This window comes from Trachemys scripta, chromosome 3, assembly GCF_013100865.1.
Source record: "Trachemys scripta elegans isolate TJP31775 chromosome 3, CAS_Tse_1.0, whole genome shotgun sequence".
NCBI classification, from domain to species: domain Eukaryota; kingdom Metazoa; phylum Chordata; order Testudines; family Emydidae; genus Trachemys; species Trachemys scripta.
The window spans coordinates 144,586,073-144,604,165 of record NC_048300.1 but is presented as its reverse complement, the minus strand read 5'-3'; the positions used below and the strand labels follow the sequence as shown (position 1 = coordinate 144,604,165).

The window sequence follows — 18,093 nt, the reverse complement described above, 5'->3', positions numbered from 1 at the left end:
AAATATGTATCCAGCCTTAATGCATAAAAATGAGAAATGAAGTCAGTAAAGATGACTTGCACGCTAAAAATGTGAAACATGTTTGTTTGTGGCATTGCCTAAACCTCTGTGTAACAATTTGCAATGTACTTAACCTTATCTAGATCTGCAGGGATTATGTAGGCTGTCTAGAAGGCAGAATGATCGACATACAACAAGTGCTGCTCCAGTTATATATTATTAGTGGATACACCGGAAAATCTTTCAAAACTGTAGTTGTCTAAATTATTCCTGCAAAGTGCAACAATAGCATTGTGAATGATGTCTTGTACAAATGCCACATATCATTGTGTCCTGTTTTAAGGCCATATAAGATCAATGTGCCTGTGATCTCAAATTACAATTACATAGACTTAATGGAAATTGAATCATTTTGTCTTGAATGAAGTAGACATACTAGCTTTCTGGCGTACTTGCACCCTATCTCAGCAGGAGGTATTCTTATGCTGTTCAACTAATGATAGTACTGTTTATAGTTTGGGATGTGTAGGGTGTGTGTTTTATTAAAAAAAAATACAACCAAAAAAAAAAACAACCTTCCATGTGTATGCCGTGCACTGGGATAGACGAGAAAACAATGGAAGGTTACTTTCTGCATGATTTTCCTCTTTAGTGTGTGTAAAGTAATAAGGTGTGATGGGACATCCTGAAGGAGTCAAGATATGAGATGTTATTTTATGACAAGTCTGTAGCTCTGAAGACTGCTTGCAATCAACTCCACACATGCTTTATAAAATTTTAAGATAATATTGTTGCCAGTTTTATATGATCTCTCTCTTAATATTATGATAAAGTTCCAAGTAAATTTAATTGTTTGGAGGTTTATTTACCTTTTCCTCACATAAATTTCATGTTTATACTGTTTCTGTTATCTGTGAAAATGTAGTCATATTAGAGGACCTGACAGTATATTTTGTAATGTCAACATGATGATGATGATATTGGTGACAGTAGAAGTGACTTTACTGAATGAATCTGTGAATGAGTTTTGCATACAGTAGAACCTCAGAGTTACAAACACTTCAGGAATGGAGGTAGTTTATACCTCTGAAATGTTCGTAACTCTGAACAAAATGTTATGGTTCTTTCAAAAGTTTACACCTGAACACTGACTTAATACAGCTTTGAAAATTTACTATGCAGAAGAAAATGCTGCTTTCCCTTTATTTTTTATTAGTTTACATTTAACACAGTACTGTATTGTATTTGCTTTTTTGGGGGCGAGGGGTGCTCTGCTGCTGCCTGATTGCATGCTACTAGTTCCAATTGGGATGTGTGGTTGACTGGTCAGTTCGTAACTCTGGTGTTCATAACTCTGAGGTTCTATTGTATTATGACAACATGGTTTTGTTGGATCTGGAAATATACAGGTGAGAATCTGTGTATCATTTTTGAAAACTGCAAATATACATAAAACTAACAAAAAACAAACAAAAAAGCAGCACGTGGGGATTAAATATATGGCTACCCCCATTTACTTCCCTTGTTTAGGCTCACAGTTTGATTTATGCTTTTAGGAGCGAGTTGTTGAAAATGTTGTCGCATATGCAGCTCAAAACTAGACTTTTTTCACAATGTAGCTATAATCTTGCAAAACCATATTTTAATGTGTATAATCAGTTAGTGTTATAGATTTGTGTGAATTTTCTTCAGCTCTGCTCGCATTACTAATGGTTTTATACAAGTAGGTATGTGTTGACTGATATGTAATGCGCCTGAGTACGGGAAATTAGTCGATTTAGCCCTATGCCAGCTTTTTAGATGGCTATCAGGAGGGGTAGAATGAATGATAATGTACGTGCACAACTTGTTCAAATGGTGTAGGGTAGACCAAGATAGAAAACAGTATGGTATTTCCTTCCAACTTGACTGATTGCTTCATTGCAGCTATAGGTGGGCTGTGGCTGACTGGCTGGAGCTGCTATCTCTCTCCTCTCTGTCTCTTCACTCCATCCTTCCTTCCTTTCCTCCTCTACCACTGTTGCCTCCCTCCCCTCATTGTCCTCTCTCCGTTCCTGTGTTGTTCCTTTTAGTTAATTCCCTTCCTTAACTGCCTTTGTCCTATAATTGGTTGAATGTCATAAAATGAAAAATAACTACCTCCCAAATTGATATGTAAACCAAACAAACAATTATGTCACTCATATGCTGGTTGTGAACCATTACTCTGTTTGTATGTGTATATTTCTTTCCCCTTACTATGTGTCTGTCATGTCTATTTAGACTGCGAGTGCTTTTTCTTTAAGACTTTTTCTTTAAGACTGTCATGTACTATTTTGCACAGTGCCTAACACAATGGGATCTCAATCTTGGGTAGGTGCTCTAGATGCTATTGTTCCTTCACTGGTTTCTGTGAATCTGTTTTTTCAAAATATGCTGAGGTGAACACAATTATAAATGTATGTTCCATTCTCTTCTACTTCCATAATTTTTTTATTCTATAAAGTAGAGGTTCATTGTTTCCTTCATGACCATCCATTTCTGAAGGTTTTCTAAGAAGTCATGTTCCCATATTATGTTGTTTGGCATAAGGAATAAGATTAATGTGATTTATGTATACTTTTGATATGCACAGAGGCCACATAGCCATTCTGGGTTTAGTGAGGATATGTCCTGCATGGCTTTGTGTTTTAGGAACAAGAGGTGAATTGGGAGGGCTGAGTTTTCTTCTTTACTCTGCCACACTTTCTGGTAGGATCTTAAGCTCTGTGTTTCATTTCCTCTTCCATAAAATCTTAAATACTAACTCATGGGGAAGTAAAGGCTAATTTTGTTAATGTTTGTAATGCGGTTTGAGAGCCTGAGATGGAAAGTGTGATTAGAAATGCAAATTACTATTTTCTGCCCACAGTGAACTAATTTGTACAACCTCTTCCTGTCCCCACACAATATTCTTATACTGATTTGTCAACAATCTGTTCTGAACATTCTGCCATTGATTATTGTTGGTGATAGTGTGCTTTGCACTATATAAGGAACTGAAGACATGACCGCTCCAAGGAGCTTACAGTTTCCCAACGGAGAGCACACAAACCTGTTGAGACAGCCAAAGTGAGATATTAAATGTGAGAAACTTGAATGTATTGGTTGGGTGCTGGGGGGGGAGGGAGCCTGGGCACACTAGCACCCACCCGTTTCCAAAAGACACCAAGATCCTCACATTTAAACACTGTGTGTGTGTGTGTGTGTGTGTGTGTGTGTGTGTGTGTGTGATGTAGTTTTTAGCTGTCAGAAGTAAGTTTTGAATTTATCTTCATTTTTTCATGTCTTCCTTTTTACATATTTATTTTTTAATTTAAAAGTGTGTGTGTGTGTATGTGTATATATAAGTAAAGAGATCATACAAAGTAGGGGTTTGGACAGATGTTGAAAAGATGGAACTTACAGATACTTATATTCAGTTTCAGGTGCAGTATCCCGTGTCCCACACTCTTGTTTTACTGGGAAGATGCAACATATTAAGAAAGTCTATAATATCTCTGCTGTTATCTGAAGTAAATCAATTTGCTGATGAGTTGCAGCAAGTCCACCAGGTACTGTTCTGTTGAAAATTTTATATTGTCATGAAGCAAAGAAAACCATAATACTTATTTAAACGATACAACTTTTTAACACTAGAGCTCTGTTTCAATCTCTTAATTTAAGATAACAAAAAGATCCACAGAAGTTGTTGACTTTCAGATTTAAATTTATATCTTCTACCAAATTTCAGATATTTTTTGAAAATTAATTTTTTCATTCTACAAAAATAGTGTGTGATTTTCTTTTAAGTGAAAGATCAGCAAATTGAAGAAATTTCCCAACTAGGACCAGGTCTCAAAATATCTTAAATTCAAATACACGCACAATAGACCTTTGATCTGTTTGACACCTGGTTTGGTCTGGCTATGCTGTAGAAACTGCGCTGGTGGTGGCTATGGTTGATCCTTTCCTAGTGATTCATGGAGTTCAGGTATCCATTTTCAGATCAATCAGTTATCTTTGATACCATGGAGCACAAGATATTGTTATTTGTTTACTGACCCTCATTAAAGCTGACTGGGCTGTTCTTGAGTGGCTTTCTTTCTGGGAGATCCCAAAGGGCAATTGTTTATCTGTAGCTGTTGTTCCACAGATTCCATCTTTTTACGCTTTCTGTTAAATGTATGCATGGGGCTTGTAGGAGGTTACTGAGGAAGAATGTCTTGAGAAGTCTTCAGAATATTAATACTGAATTTTATGTCTCTTTTCTGTCCCTGCTGGTGCAGTGGAGCAGTTTTATAATTGGCTAACAGAAATTATAGATGTGGACTGTGAGGAGATTTACCTAGCTGAAGAGCAAGTAGTTAATACAAGACTGAGATGATGCTTACAGGATTTGAGCAGCAACTGAAAGAGATGGTAAACATTGTATCAGCATCCCTGAATGTTGGGGTATGCAGACATGCAACCTGGGGAGTTTCTTGGATACCCAAGGATCATGTGCTTATCATGATCTGGCACAGACAAGGAAGCTACATTCTTTCTTTTCAGAGATGGCTTTTGCCTTGGTTATCTAGCTATAAAAATATTTATACCCGGCAAATTGCTCTTATCCTTCCCTTGTTAACACAAGATTAGGTTATTGCAATGAATGAGGTATGGAGAACAGAATGGAATGGAGGTTGTGGCTTGGACAGGGCTCATTTCATAGGAGATTAATTTAAGATTTCTTGTGCTGGCTGTATTTTGAAATAGAATGATTGTATACTTGGGCTAAGCATACTTTTTCAAGTACGAAACAAGTGTTTAAAAAAAATTACCTCCAGGGGAAAATATATATATATATCATTTGTATCTGCTGAACAGATGTGAGATCAAGGAAATCCAGTAGATCCCAAGGCATTATTGTAGTTGCATGCAGAAACACGACACTCCACTGTACTCCTAGTGACCCCTAAACTCCTCTTAGAGTATGGTTCCCTTATACACTGCTCTGGAAAGTTCTACAGACAAAAAATACATAACAAGAACATAATATCTGGAGAAAAAGGAAAGCCCAAGGTATTGAAAAGTATCTAAATGACTCATTAAAGTCATATAGAAAAATATTCTAATCGAGTTCCATGTCATTTATTTCTGTTACAAACGTATAAACACCTCTCTCTTCAACATTAAATATTCCAAAAAAACAACCTTAATTGTAGTTCTTTTTTCATTATGCTCAGTTTGAGTGATACACAAGTAGTTCAACAAATGTATTAATTATGATATTATGTGGAATATACGTTTTGGCTACTCAAAAACAGGTAGGTAATTAACAACATGAGATTACAAAGAAATAGCATTTCCAAACTAAACTGCTGAAATTCTTTATAAGGATCAGCAAAAATTGAATGAAAGGAAAAAGAAGGGATGAGGTTTTCCTGCATTATAGTAAGGCGTTGGTGACATGCTGCCATTCTTGATAGTATCTAAGAAACTGAACAAAAATCTGTACATTTCATTTAAAAATAGAAATATGTAATTTAAATTTTTTTTAAAAAATTAAATAACCTATTCTGGCGTGATTAAATCCCACCTGTGTAAAAATCACAAGATTAAACACAAGTATATGTTTTTCCTACATGTAATAAGTATTTTGGGAAATTATGTTTAACAAAGGTATCATAGTTCAGAAAAGGATTAAAATACTTAATATAAATCCTGTATGCTATTCTGCTCAAAGTAAAAATATAAAATCATTTTCAGTTGTACAGAATTCATGTTAAAGTTTTTCCTCCATCAACATTTAAATTACAGTTTGCAGAAAGATGATACTCTGTACCAAATGTCACTAACTGACAAATGGCCAGATCCTGCTTCATTTGTCAAAACTATCATTGGCTTCAGAGGACATCTTGCTTGATTGCAGGATCAGGCTCCAATAGGCATTTCAGATATCCTGTTTAAAAAGAACAAAATCGAGAATCTGAATCTTAGTTATGATCCAACTAGGTTTATAGTGTGTGACAGGTTTTGACTTAAGAATTCCAAAAGATCTAAAAAGAATGGAGCTGTGTCAGTTGAGCCTAGACCTATGTCTCTACATCTCACAGCTTTTTCAAAGCTATATGTTGAACTTGAATTTTACCGACTAAAAAATAGATTCTGTATAGGAGAATGGATCAAATCAAATGAAACAAGAAAGAAGAAGTAATTGTTACCTGAAATTGTTATACTGATCTTTTAGAAACCTCCTGAATAGTTAAATCTTGTGGTCTTAGAGGCCACAAATGAAAGAGAAATGTATGAATAATGAAGGTTTGCCTAACATTTTATAACACATCTCTCCATATTTTAATATATAAAATAAAACCAGTTAAGATGCTTATATAGCAATAAACCACTTTTAAATTTTTACTGACTTTCATCCTCAGAATACCATTTTTTCACAGCTTTTGTTCAGTCATGCGTATTGGATTATATCTAATTAAAGGGCCCAGTGCTGCAAACTCTGAAGCAAGTGAGTAACTTTACTCACATTGGCTCTGATTCTGAAAAGTTCTTAATCATATGCTTAAAGTTAAGCACATACATAAATACTTTCCTGAATGACAGTGTAATAGGGTCTTCAGTGGGCTGGGAGGCCTACTGGTTGACATCCACTCACTTGTGGGGCAGTGGTAGGGGAGCCCGGGCCCACCTGTTCCACCAGCCTCTGACCCAGGGCCCTAGGAAGGATTAGCATTACCCTCCCGGAGTTACTTCCTACCACTTCTCTCCACTTCCGGGACCAGTTAAGAAAAAAGGTAACCAAACAGTCAGCCCCAGCCGGACTCAGCATACTGCCCTATTACATCAGGGAGCCATCACTAGCCTCTTTTGGCAGGTGCCTTCAGGGTAGGTATGTACTCCTCTCCAGCCTTCTGAGCTTTTCAACCCTGTCTCCAGTTGGAGCACCCTCTGCAAGATTGGAGGGATGAGGCTAGCTGGGCCCAATGCTGTCCTTTAACCCCTTTCGTCCCAGTGTGGGTTTTGTATACCCCCATCAGACTGGGCCATTGTTTTCTATTTAGATACATATATTAATGTAAACGGAATTGGGCCTCTTTGATTGTTACTTCTGTGGTATATGGCTTGTTGTCTTTGACTGAAAAGCAACATGGCCACCTATGTGCTGTATAATTAATAATTGCAATTGATTGTAAGAGCCTTACATCGCACCTATCCTGCAGGAACAGGAGTGTCTTGATGTTTACCAAAAAAAAAAAAAAAATGGGAGTTGCTTAATATTATTTTCTCTGTAGAGCAGATGAAATTTATGGCTCCAGACTGTATTATAGAATGTAGATTATTCCTTCAATCAGAGTGCTTATGTAGCACATTTTCCTTGGAGATGTCTCATAATCGCTTCAGAGACAGAGGATCAGAAATGGAAAGCACGTATTGATTGAAAGAATGTTTCTAACCTGCCAGGCTTTCAGATTTTAATTTTTTTAAAGAATTGTTAAATAGAAAATAAGTTGAACTTAATTGGTGAGACCGTTTTTGATAATACTAGGTTTCACCTCACTAGGATGTCTTACCTAACTTTTGAGAACAGGTGCGGGCCAGATATGATGTAAGCTGTTTAGGCTCTTGTTTAATTATTCTACTGGGTAGTTAGATTAGTAACATTTTTGCACAGTATATAAATTGTATTAATTGTTTTTCCAAATAGGCATAGTTGCTGTCCATATCTTCTTCACATGTAAGATATTTATTTTAGGCATTTTTAGTGACATTTTTGAAATGGTAATTTTCATGCTAACAAATACTTTTTAATATCTTTTTATATATATAATGTGTGTGCATGCAAAAACACACACACATATTATGAAAACTACCACTACTTTGGAAGACTGCCAAAAATATACATGGAAGCACGTAGTTCTTCTGTCAGTAAGGACCTGATTCTGCAGACCTTCTGTATGGAAAGCTGTCATAGACTTAAGTGAGAGTTAAGTGTACAAAAACATTATATGATGTCTTAACCTATGGAAAGCAACATAAGAAATTCCTATTACCTATCTGGTGGGAAAGATAGAATTATAATATACCTTCAAGTTCCATTCACAGTGATTCATTTATTAACTTACGCCCCAGTTCTGCAGAGTATTTAAGCACCTGCTTATGTCTGTCCATAATAAGTTCGAAAGCTTGTCTCTCTCACCAACAAAAGTTGGTCCAATTACAGATATTACCTCACTCAGCGTGTCTCTCTCATATTCAGCAAAGCACTTGAGGTCATGCTTTGTTAAATAGAGATGGACGGCTGAATTGGGACCAGGGCAAACAGAAAGGATAAAAGTGCTGCATAGATTCATGTTCTAGTTTAGATCACATGCAGATGTTATTGCATCAAATACATTCTGTTAGACTGAGAAATCACTTTGAACAACTATTTGTGGAGTAACAAGGAAAGTTTGAAAAAAGGAAGTACAATGTGTTTAATGGAACTGAGAATATCTCATATTCTTCTGCTTGCTCTTCAACACTATCTAACGGGTAGTCATGTCACTGTAATATCACACAGATGGCAATAGTTTCTTACTGAAAAAAACAAGGATATTAATTATTTCAGTGGGTAGGGAACCACACTTTCTGAGAGCTATGCATGTCAGTGAGATACTAAATGTCCAGCTGGACTGGTAGTGGTATAGTTGTGTTGGTCCAAGGATATTGTAGAGACAAGGTGGGTAAGTTAATATCTTGTACTGGACCAACTTCTGTTGATGAGAGAGAGAGACGCTTTTGAGCTTACAAAACTGTTCAGGATCCAAGAAGCAGGAGACCAAAACCAAACCAACAACAACAAAAGTTGACAGGGTAGCTGGCCCTTAAATGAAACCAGGCACAGCCCTCTTGTTCCAGTTCAGATGAGGCCTAGATTGCTATAATGAGGAGGTTGGGGCTCCCATTGGAGTTACAAAATGGGAGAGAGTCCAAAGGTGGGAGTGTTCAGAACCCAGAGAGCCGAGGAAGAGATGTCAGAAGATGACCAGAACTAGGTTAAAAGTTTTAGGGAGGTGGTGTCCTTGCAGGAGGGAGAAGTAAGAGTTAGCTAGTGAGTGGTGGAGGTAGATCAAGCTTCTGAAAGGAGAAGGTGGGAAGGAATTTGGGCGACGGGGGAAAATCACCTACAAACTTCTCCAGGCCAGAAAGCCATGCCAGAGGAGGCTGAAGGCTGGGAGATGATCAGTGCGCTGAGCCCACTGATGTCTCTGGGCAAAAGTTGGAGATGTACCTCAAAAAGAAACAGGATGGGGAAGCACCCTAGTAGAGGGGCGGTGAGAGATGCTGGAGCTGTATTTGGTATGTTGATGGACTATAGGGCCTTGAAAGACTTAATGTACTGTTTGGCTAGTGTCCTGGGTCCTGCAACCCATAGCAGCCAGCATGGCTTCTGTTCCCTTCTCTTTCTTGCTCAGCTTCCTTTTCCTGTTTAGATACAATCCCAGCCTTAGGGCAAAGCAGGGTTCTCCTTGACTGTGCCCAGACTGTTTTGGCTGGAGGTTTCATACTGTACCTTAAAGAGATAGTGCACCCCACTACATACACTCTCCCATCACCCATAGGAAGGGAAGGGTCTTATCTGAAACTCTGCCCCTCTTCAGTCAAAACTTGATACCGGTCACAAGTGCCATAAATATTGCAGACTGGGGATCTAGTTTTACTGCTAATGTCTTCTGCAATTCCAGATTAGATTGCAAGATACATACAAAATAATGTGGCATGTCAGACAAATAGGTAAGTGATAAATGGGCCATACAACCGCGCAATTCGCCCTGACGCTATCATGGAATCTAGTAAGGAAAGAGGAATTTAAAGTATTCTTAGGCAGCTGAGAAGTAACATTGCTTTGGCTATACTTAGGTATAGCGCAAAATTGAAGATGACACATAATCAGAAAACTCAGGTGCTTTTGCGAATAGAAGAAGTAGGGATATCGATTTCATGAAGAGAGAAAGGATCTCTTTATTACTGTTGACTAGAGAATTATTTGCTGGAAGAGTTCAATGTTGGTGAGTCATCTCATTCACTAGAGAATAAGTGATGGAGGGGGAGGAAAGCCATCATTGTAAAAATCAGAATGTATTGTATCATAACAGAGAAATGGGTTTATGTTACTGGAAGCCTTTCTGCTTATATTTTATGTATGATTTGAAAAAGACACACCATACCATGATTATAAATTACTATAAATAATTTTAATTCTTGCAACAGGATAAAGGAATGTGATTAACATCTAGCTGGATGCTGCTTTCTGGCTTTACTTTCATACCGTCTGTGCTAATTACTTCCTTTTTTTCCCCTCTCACTACTGCTTGCGTCCTCTCAGCAAATTCCTCTGTGTGATGGATAGCTGAATGAAAACAAGACAGAATTCTGCCTTTTAACCTGCTTTGTTCACTGGGCATTCCTGCTTATTTACAAAAAGAAATGTACTAGAGAAAAGTAAGCACTGCTTCCTTCAAACTTTGATTAGATATTGAAACCCTTACTTGCACTGAGCAGCATTCAAGGAGTCAGTGCAAGTAAGGGTATTACAAAGGGAAACATTGTACATTTGTGGTAGTTAAAATATTTAAATTACAACTGATAGCTATATTTTAAAAGACCCTCTATCTCTAGATTTGTTTAATATTACACTTGGAATTAACAAAATTGGAAAAATTTGAGATTTGGTGTTTTAACTATATTTTTAAAAGATTGTTAAAAATCTGTGTTGTTTATTTTAAGACAGCCCTCACTGAAGTATTTTATAGAAACCAGTATCAATACAGAGTCCCTACCTTAAAGACATTGTCATTGAAATATAGATATGAAACATGATAGCAAATATTATGGGTGGTATTGGGGGAGGAAAGACAAGGAATGCATCACAGAGCTTTTTTTAGAAGAGCTTTTCTTAGTTTTTATAGCCAAACCATTCTGTGTGGTTACAAATACTTACACAATAGATTTACAATATGGGTGTGTACCCATTTGTTACTTTTTTGGTTCCTTAAAATGTATTTCATTAATATAGTGAAAGACTATTTAAATGTTTCCACTTCTATGGGAAAAGGTTGCTGGTATTAATGCATAAGTTATAAAATCTGTATCTCTAGCATTAATTATGGTTGTTTAGCATAGCTAATTATTAAATTGCCCATAAATAACAATTTTGTCAAGTATATTAAAATACAAAATATAGAACTATGAAAAGATAATAGATTGCCAATCAGATCTTAATTTCATTTTTCATTTTAAAAATGTTGCTGCTTTTACAGTACAAGATTTCTTATTCTCTCCTCTCTCTCTCTCTCACATACACACTGTCAGGGTTCCCTCCCCACTCTGAACTCTGGGGTACAGATGTGGGGACCCGCATGAAAGACCCCCTAAGCTTATTTCTACCAGCTTAGGTTAAAAACTCCCCTGTTCATTGGATTAAGTAATACTGCCACCACCAAGTGATTTAAACAAACATTTAGGGAGGACCACTTGGAGCCCTACCTTCCCGAAATAACCTCCCAAGTCCCTACACCCCTTTTCTTGGGCAGGCTTGAGAATAATCCCCCAATCCCCTACACCCCCTTTCCTGGGGAGGCTTGAGAATAATGTCCTCACAAATTGGTACAGGTGAACACAGACCCAAACCCTTGGATCTTAAAATGAAGAAAAATCAATCAGGTTCTTAAAAGAAGAATTTTAATTAAAGAAAAGGTAAAAGAATTACCTCTATAAAATTGGGATGGTAAGTACTTTACAGAATAACAAAAGACTCAAGAACATAGAGGATCTCCCCTCTAGGCAAAACCTTAAAGTTACAAATCCAGGGATAAGCCTCCCTCTAGACAAGGAAAATCACAAGCCAAAATAAAAGTAATCTAACAAATTTATTTGCCAGTACTTACTAATGGAGTTGGATAGCTTGCTTTCTTGATCTGTCTCCGGCAAGCACACAGAACAGACAGACAGAGAACAGACAAAACAAAGCCTTTTCCCCCCTCCCCAGATTTGAAAATATTTTGTCCCCTTATTGGTCCTTTTGTTCAGGTGCCAGCTAGGTTACCTAAGCTTCTTAACCCTTTATAGGTAAAAGGATTTTGTGCCTCTGGCCAGGAGGGATTTTATAGTACTGTATACAGAAAGGTGATTACCCTTCCCTTTATATTTATGACACACACTCACACACACCATTCTCATTCTTCTCTAAATGTTTGGAAAAATGCTGCACATAATAAATAGTACCTATACCTGCCAAGTGACCCACATTTTGGGGACACAATTCCTACTAAAAATTCTGCTGAAGAGAGAACTTTTAAACATACTGTATTATATTTACCTATAGAGTTTATGAATAACTCTCACTACTTAAACAACGAGGAATCATCGTTGTTTTTGCTGATACAGACTAACTCTGCTACCACTCTGAAACCTCTCACTACTTAGACACCTCACCAGGGTGTTATGAGGAGTAGCTGATGATTGTGCAATGCTTGGAAAAATGTGAATTGTATATCTAAGGTTTGATATTAAACATAAATTGGTACAAAACCTAATAACTAAGCACTGTAAAGCTATCATCATCATAGCACAGGGCCGTGTGAGCTCTTAAATACACAAGATGACACACACACTCATTTTATTTACAACCACATTATGTGCTTAAATTTCTCTTCTGAAAATACTGCTATTTACGTGCTCAATGTGCACTCAGAAGGTCGCTGTTGAGTTGAAATGCAATTACAATAGAACCTCAGAATTATGAATATCTCTGCAGTGGAGGTTGTTCGTAACTCTGTAATGTTCGTATCTCTGAACAAAATGTTATGGTTCTTTCAAAGTTTACAACTGAACATTGACTTAGTACAGCTTTGAAACTTTACTACTATGAAGAAAAATGCTGATTTCCCTTTATTTTTTAGTAATTTATGTTTACAACAGTACTGTATTTGCTATTTTTTGTCTCTGCTGCTGCCTGATTGTGTACTTCTGGTTCCAAATGAATTGTTGATCCAAATTGTGGTTGACTGGTCAGTTTAAAACTTTGGTGTTCGTAACTCTGAGGTTCTACTGTAGTGCAAAAATAAATACATAAAATAGAGTTAAACTAATTCCAGGGAGTACCTGTACATCTGAATCCATATCAGGTGTTCCAGTCACATATTCCTGTTATTTACAGTGGGGTTTGTCTCCCTAATACAGTATAGAAAATCCAGACAAACAGGAGAATTGGACTACATACAGAGCACTGTCAAAGGCACAAATTAAACAAATTGGAGAAAAATAAAGGACAATATTTGTCTCTAATTTCTTTCATATATAGTAACCTTAGGTATGTAAACTATATTCAGACAGCCTTTTTTTTTTTCTTTCAAAGTTAAGTATATTGCCGGTACATGCTTAAAGAGCAGTGTTTGAAAATGAACTAATATGTTTTGTAGTTGCTGGCATCTGCTATCCCTTGAACTGAGTTGGTCAAAAATCCTATTGTATCTCTAGGATTCTTGTTTTGAAACAAGATTTGTTTGGCTCAGTACCTTCCTCAAAATTAATTCCTTTAATGAAAGTTACTTTTAGTTTATCTGGGTTTTCAGAGTATAGCTCAAGTTCCAGTTGTAAAGAACCCTTTCTGATTACCAGTTCCCTTATTTATTTACAGTTTTGAATTACACATGTTTCCAGTAATTTATCTCAAACACTAGGAGGTTAATTGCAGAACATCAGATAAAGCTATTTTAGATTTCCTAAAGTGACTTCCAAAATTAACTGGAAATAAACCCATAGTAAATCCATATAAATCATTAAGATCTGAGCAGAGGGAGAACTTAAGTTCATACTGTTTTATAAGAAGTCAGCTTTTGTCTTTAGTTCAGCCTTCACAATTAACATTCAAAGTCATATCAGGCCAAAAAAGATATTCTTATTCCCCATTTGGGAGAGTGAAATCCAAGGTGTACATTTGCAATATAATTTGCTGTATGTACAAATGAAGCATGTAACAAAAACAAATTGTCTCTGTGTTTATAGAGTGCCTTCTTGTGTGTGCGTGCATGCCTCTATACTAATTCATGGATTATTCCTGCCAGTAGGAGAAAAATGGGTATCATTTAAGGCAAGGGCATTCTCTAGTGCCAGAAGCCTCAGTTCTATTTCCTTCATTAGCTGGGGAACAGATCGATCAATTTGTCTGGTTCAGGGATACTACCTAATTCAGTTTACAGTTACTATTTCATCTGTAAGTGTTACCTTCTTCTGCAGCCAATACTTGCTGCTACCAGTTAAATGACTTTGAAGAAGTCATTTGGGTAAAATGCACGTTCCCCTCACATAGGTGAAGGAAGCAGAATTCACACACCCTATCCACAAGCAACTCCTGTTGTCACTAACCCATCCAAGCCAATTGCAGCCTTTTTTAAATCAACAGAAAGTTCTCCCTCCGCAACAGGTGGAGGTGTTAGAGGCCCCAACTTGTGTGGCCATGCCACCCAAGCCCACCTTACACAGTGGGCTTTAAGTGATATGGAGTGGCTTGAGCAGCTCTGGGTCAATTTCACCTATGCTGAACAGACATCAGTCTTTTAATTGGTTTTGAGATTTACTTTTCTGACCATTGTGTGTGTGCCACTGAGCACAGTGCTATTAATTTTACACGTTTTTCGTTGATCTAGCACTGCAGCAGAAATCTCAGAGGGAAATATTATAGACACCAACAGTGGTGCAAACATGCCCAGATTTTACTGGATTTATGGAAGTAAATGCAATTACTGCCAGGCTTCATTTTCAAGCCAATTGTTGCTTGTAATTTTCTGCTTCCTCTACTTTTTAGTCCAACTTTTCAGATTCATGGACATATTTAACAAATTGGCCTCAGAATTCTCATTTTAGGATAAACTCAGGCATGAGTACTACCAGCAGACAATTCATTTCTCTCTTCAGTGATCTGCCCATGTGTTCATCCAAGTATAAGGGTGCACTTCGGGAACAGGTCAGACTCCTTCCAATGGACAAGGTTCTCCTTGTCAGCAAGATCCAAGTCACCCTTTAGAACATGTTTAACTCACCATTTGGATTTTTTTAGGAACAATTACATGCTTGATTCCAGCTTTACGTACAGATTTCAGCTAAAGAGAGACCCAAAAGTAACTGCATATGGTGGAGAATTTTTCCCATTGTTATGGTAAAGAGTGGTTCCAACTGTGTAAATCAAAAGGAAATGATCAATGACAATCATTCCCTGGTAATACTGTACTGTGATACAGGCCGGTCAGCCTCACTTAGGTCCCCAGCAAAATCATGGAGCAGATCTTCAAGGAATCCATTTTGAAGCACTTGGAGGAGAGGAAGGTGATCAGGAACAATCAACATGGATTCACCAAGGGCAAGTCGTGCCTGACCAACCTGATTTGAGAATGAGATAACTGGCTGTGGATATGGGGAAAGCGGTGGATGTGATATATCTTGACTTTAGCAAAGCTTTTGATATGGTCTCCCACAGTATTCTTGCCAGCAAATTAAAAAAGTATGGATTGGATGACTGGACTATAAGGGGGATAGAAAACTGGCTAGATTGTCGGGCTTAACGGGTAGTGATCAATGGCTCGATGTCTAGTTGGCAGCCGGTATCAAGCGGAGTGCCCCAGGAGTCGGTCCTGGGGCCGTTTTTTCCCAACATCTTTATTAATGATCTGGATGATGGGATTAATTGCACCCTCAGCAAGTTCGCAGATGACGCTAAGCTGGAGGGAGAGGTAGATATGCTGGAGGGTAGGGATAGGGTCCGGAGAAACCTAGACAAATTGGAGGATTGGGCCAAAAGAAATCTGATGAGGTTCAACAAGGACAAGTGCAGAGTCCTGCACTTAGGAAGGAAGAATCCCATGTGCTGCTACAGGCTGTGGACCCACTGGCTAAGCAGCAGTTCTGCAGAAAAGGACCTGGGCATTACAATGGATGAGAAGCTGGATATGAGTCACCAGTGTGCCCTTGTTGCCAAGAAGCTCAACGGCATATTGGGCTGTATTAGTAAGAGCATTGCCAGCAGATCGAGGGAAGTGATTATTCCCCTCTATTCGGCACTGGTGAGGCCACACCTGGAGTAGTGTGTCCAGTTTTGGTCCCCCCACAACAGAAGGGATGTGGACAAATTGGAGAGAGTCCAGCGGAGGGCAACAAAAATAATTAGGGGGCTGGGGCACATGACTTATGAGGAGAGGCTGAGGGAACTGCAGTTATTTAGTCTGTAGAAGAGAAGAGTGAGGGGGAATTTGATTACAGCCTTCAACTACCTGAAGGGGGGTTCTAAAGAGGATGGAGCTAGGCTGTTCTCCGTAGTGACAGATGACAGAACAAGAAGCAATGGTCTCAAGTTGCAGTGAGGGAGGTCTAGGTTGGATATTAGGAAACACTATTTCACTAGGAGGGTGGTGAAGCATTGGAATGGATTACCTAGGGGGTTGGTGGAATCTCCATCCATAGAGGTTTTTAAGGCCCGGCTTGACAAAGCCTTGGCTGGGATGATTTAGTTGGTGTTGGTCCTGCTTTGTGCAGGGGATTGGGCTAGATGACCTCCTGAGGTCTCTTCCAACCTTAATATTTTATGATTCTATGTTGGGAAGTGATGACACGTGAGACTTTTTTCTAACCTTGAAATATAACAATTACAGCAAAAGCCACACGTGTATTTTATGCTGATATTGGGAAAACTGACAGGTTTTGTTATAGAAAGGGTCATCAGCTCTAAAGTATCTTTGAGCTTATGGAATGGAATTTACCATAAGGAAATATCCCAAAAGCCATCTGTGCACATAGTTCTTGATTCTATCTTTCTGGAGAAAGTTATAGTTCAAATGCTGTATGGGATGGACCACAGGAGATCCTCGATCCATCTCTAACTTCAAGAAGTTGAAATGAAGTTAGCTATCCCTGGAACTTCTAATAATTTTTTTTCAGGCATTCTATCTGTGGAGTAAAGAAACTTAAATGTCTCATAAATATTATAATGAGTTGTCTGATTTAATAGACACGAGACAATACTTTCATCATACACCTGGTGCGTTTAACTTGCAAAATTGATTGGAGGATGTTCTGGCCTAGGAAATGTTTTGAAAAAGCAGTAAGTCCAAACCTCTCTCACTTTGCAACAGCTAGAGAGTGAAGGTACCTGGAATGAAGCCAAGTAAAGCAGCAGCAACCCACATCCAAGCTGGGAATGCTCCTGACAGAGAATTGTTCTTTCAGCAATGACGGTCTCTGAAATTATTCATGCAGGACATGCAAATGACTTAATTTATCCCACTGCAAATTTACCTTCATAAAATCTTTGAAATACATAAAGCACAAGTAGTATAGTGGAAATATGCCATTAGGTATTGCATAGTGGTGATATTTTCCAGTTGCTACACAAGAGCTATATGAAGACTTGGAAGCTAGAGAAACTCTTTGCTTTCTCTTTCCAAATAACCAGAGGCCATTCACCAAGTGTTCTATGAGAGATCACGGACATATGATTCTGTATGGTATTTCTATAAGCACTTTTAGCTAAGTCTGGATAGTGTGTTGCATTTGTTTCAGATAAATGCTTTATGGTTGAAAGGCTAATTGTGTGCTGACTGCTAAAAACAAAAAAGGTCACAGGTGTACTAAGTATGAAGGATGCTTCTCCCACTTAGTTCACCTAGCTGCTACAGAAACAGAAATGGCTCTGGAGTTGTGAAACTGAGCTGGACTGTCACCTAACCATATTGTTAAGGTTGTCCAACTTTTTTCATTATAAGATCCTATTTTCAGGTGTTTATAATTTTGCTAAGCTTTAACCATTTTGACTGAAATTTTCCATGCCATGTGACTGCCTCAGACATTTTGTTTTTTTGAGGGGGAGGGAGTTTCAAATGTTGAGCAGTCATAGTTGCAACTGAAATTAATGGGAGCTGCACTTTGAACATATAAAATTCTATATAATGTTAAGTATTCTGAAAAATCAGGTCTTCTCTCAAATTGGGCACCCAAAATTAGTGAACATTTTTGCCTTCAGTGTCTCTGTACTTCAGTTCCCCATCTGTAAAAAGTGGGTAACACCCACTC

At 37.9% G+C, this 18,093-nt stretch overlaps 1 protein-coding gene across 1 annotated transcript in view; it reads left to right on the top strand.

The window, feature by feature from the left end:
* The window catches only part of MEI4 (meiotic double-stranded break formation protein 4), a 113,832-nt gene that overhangs the window by 42,532 nt on the left and 53,207 nt on the right, over positions 1 to 18,093 (top strand). Inside the window, exon 3 of the mRNA XM_034766169.1 lies at positions 3,441 to 3,572. Within this exon, the coding sequence (XP_034622060.1) occupies positions 3,441 to 3,572 (132 nt within the window). The remainder of the gene's footprint in view (positions 1 to 3,440; positions 3,573 to 18,093) is intronic.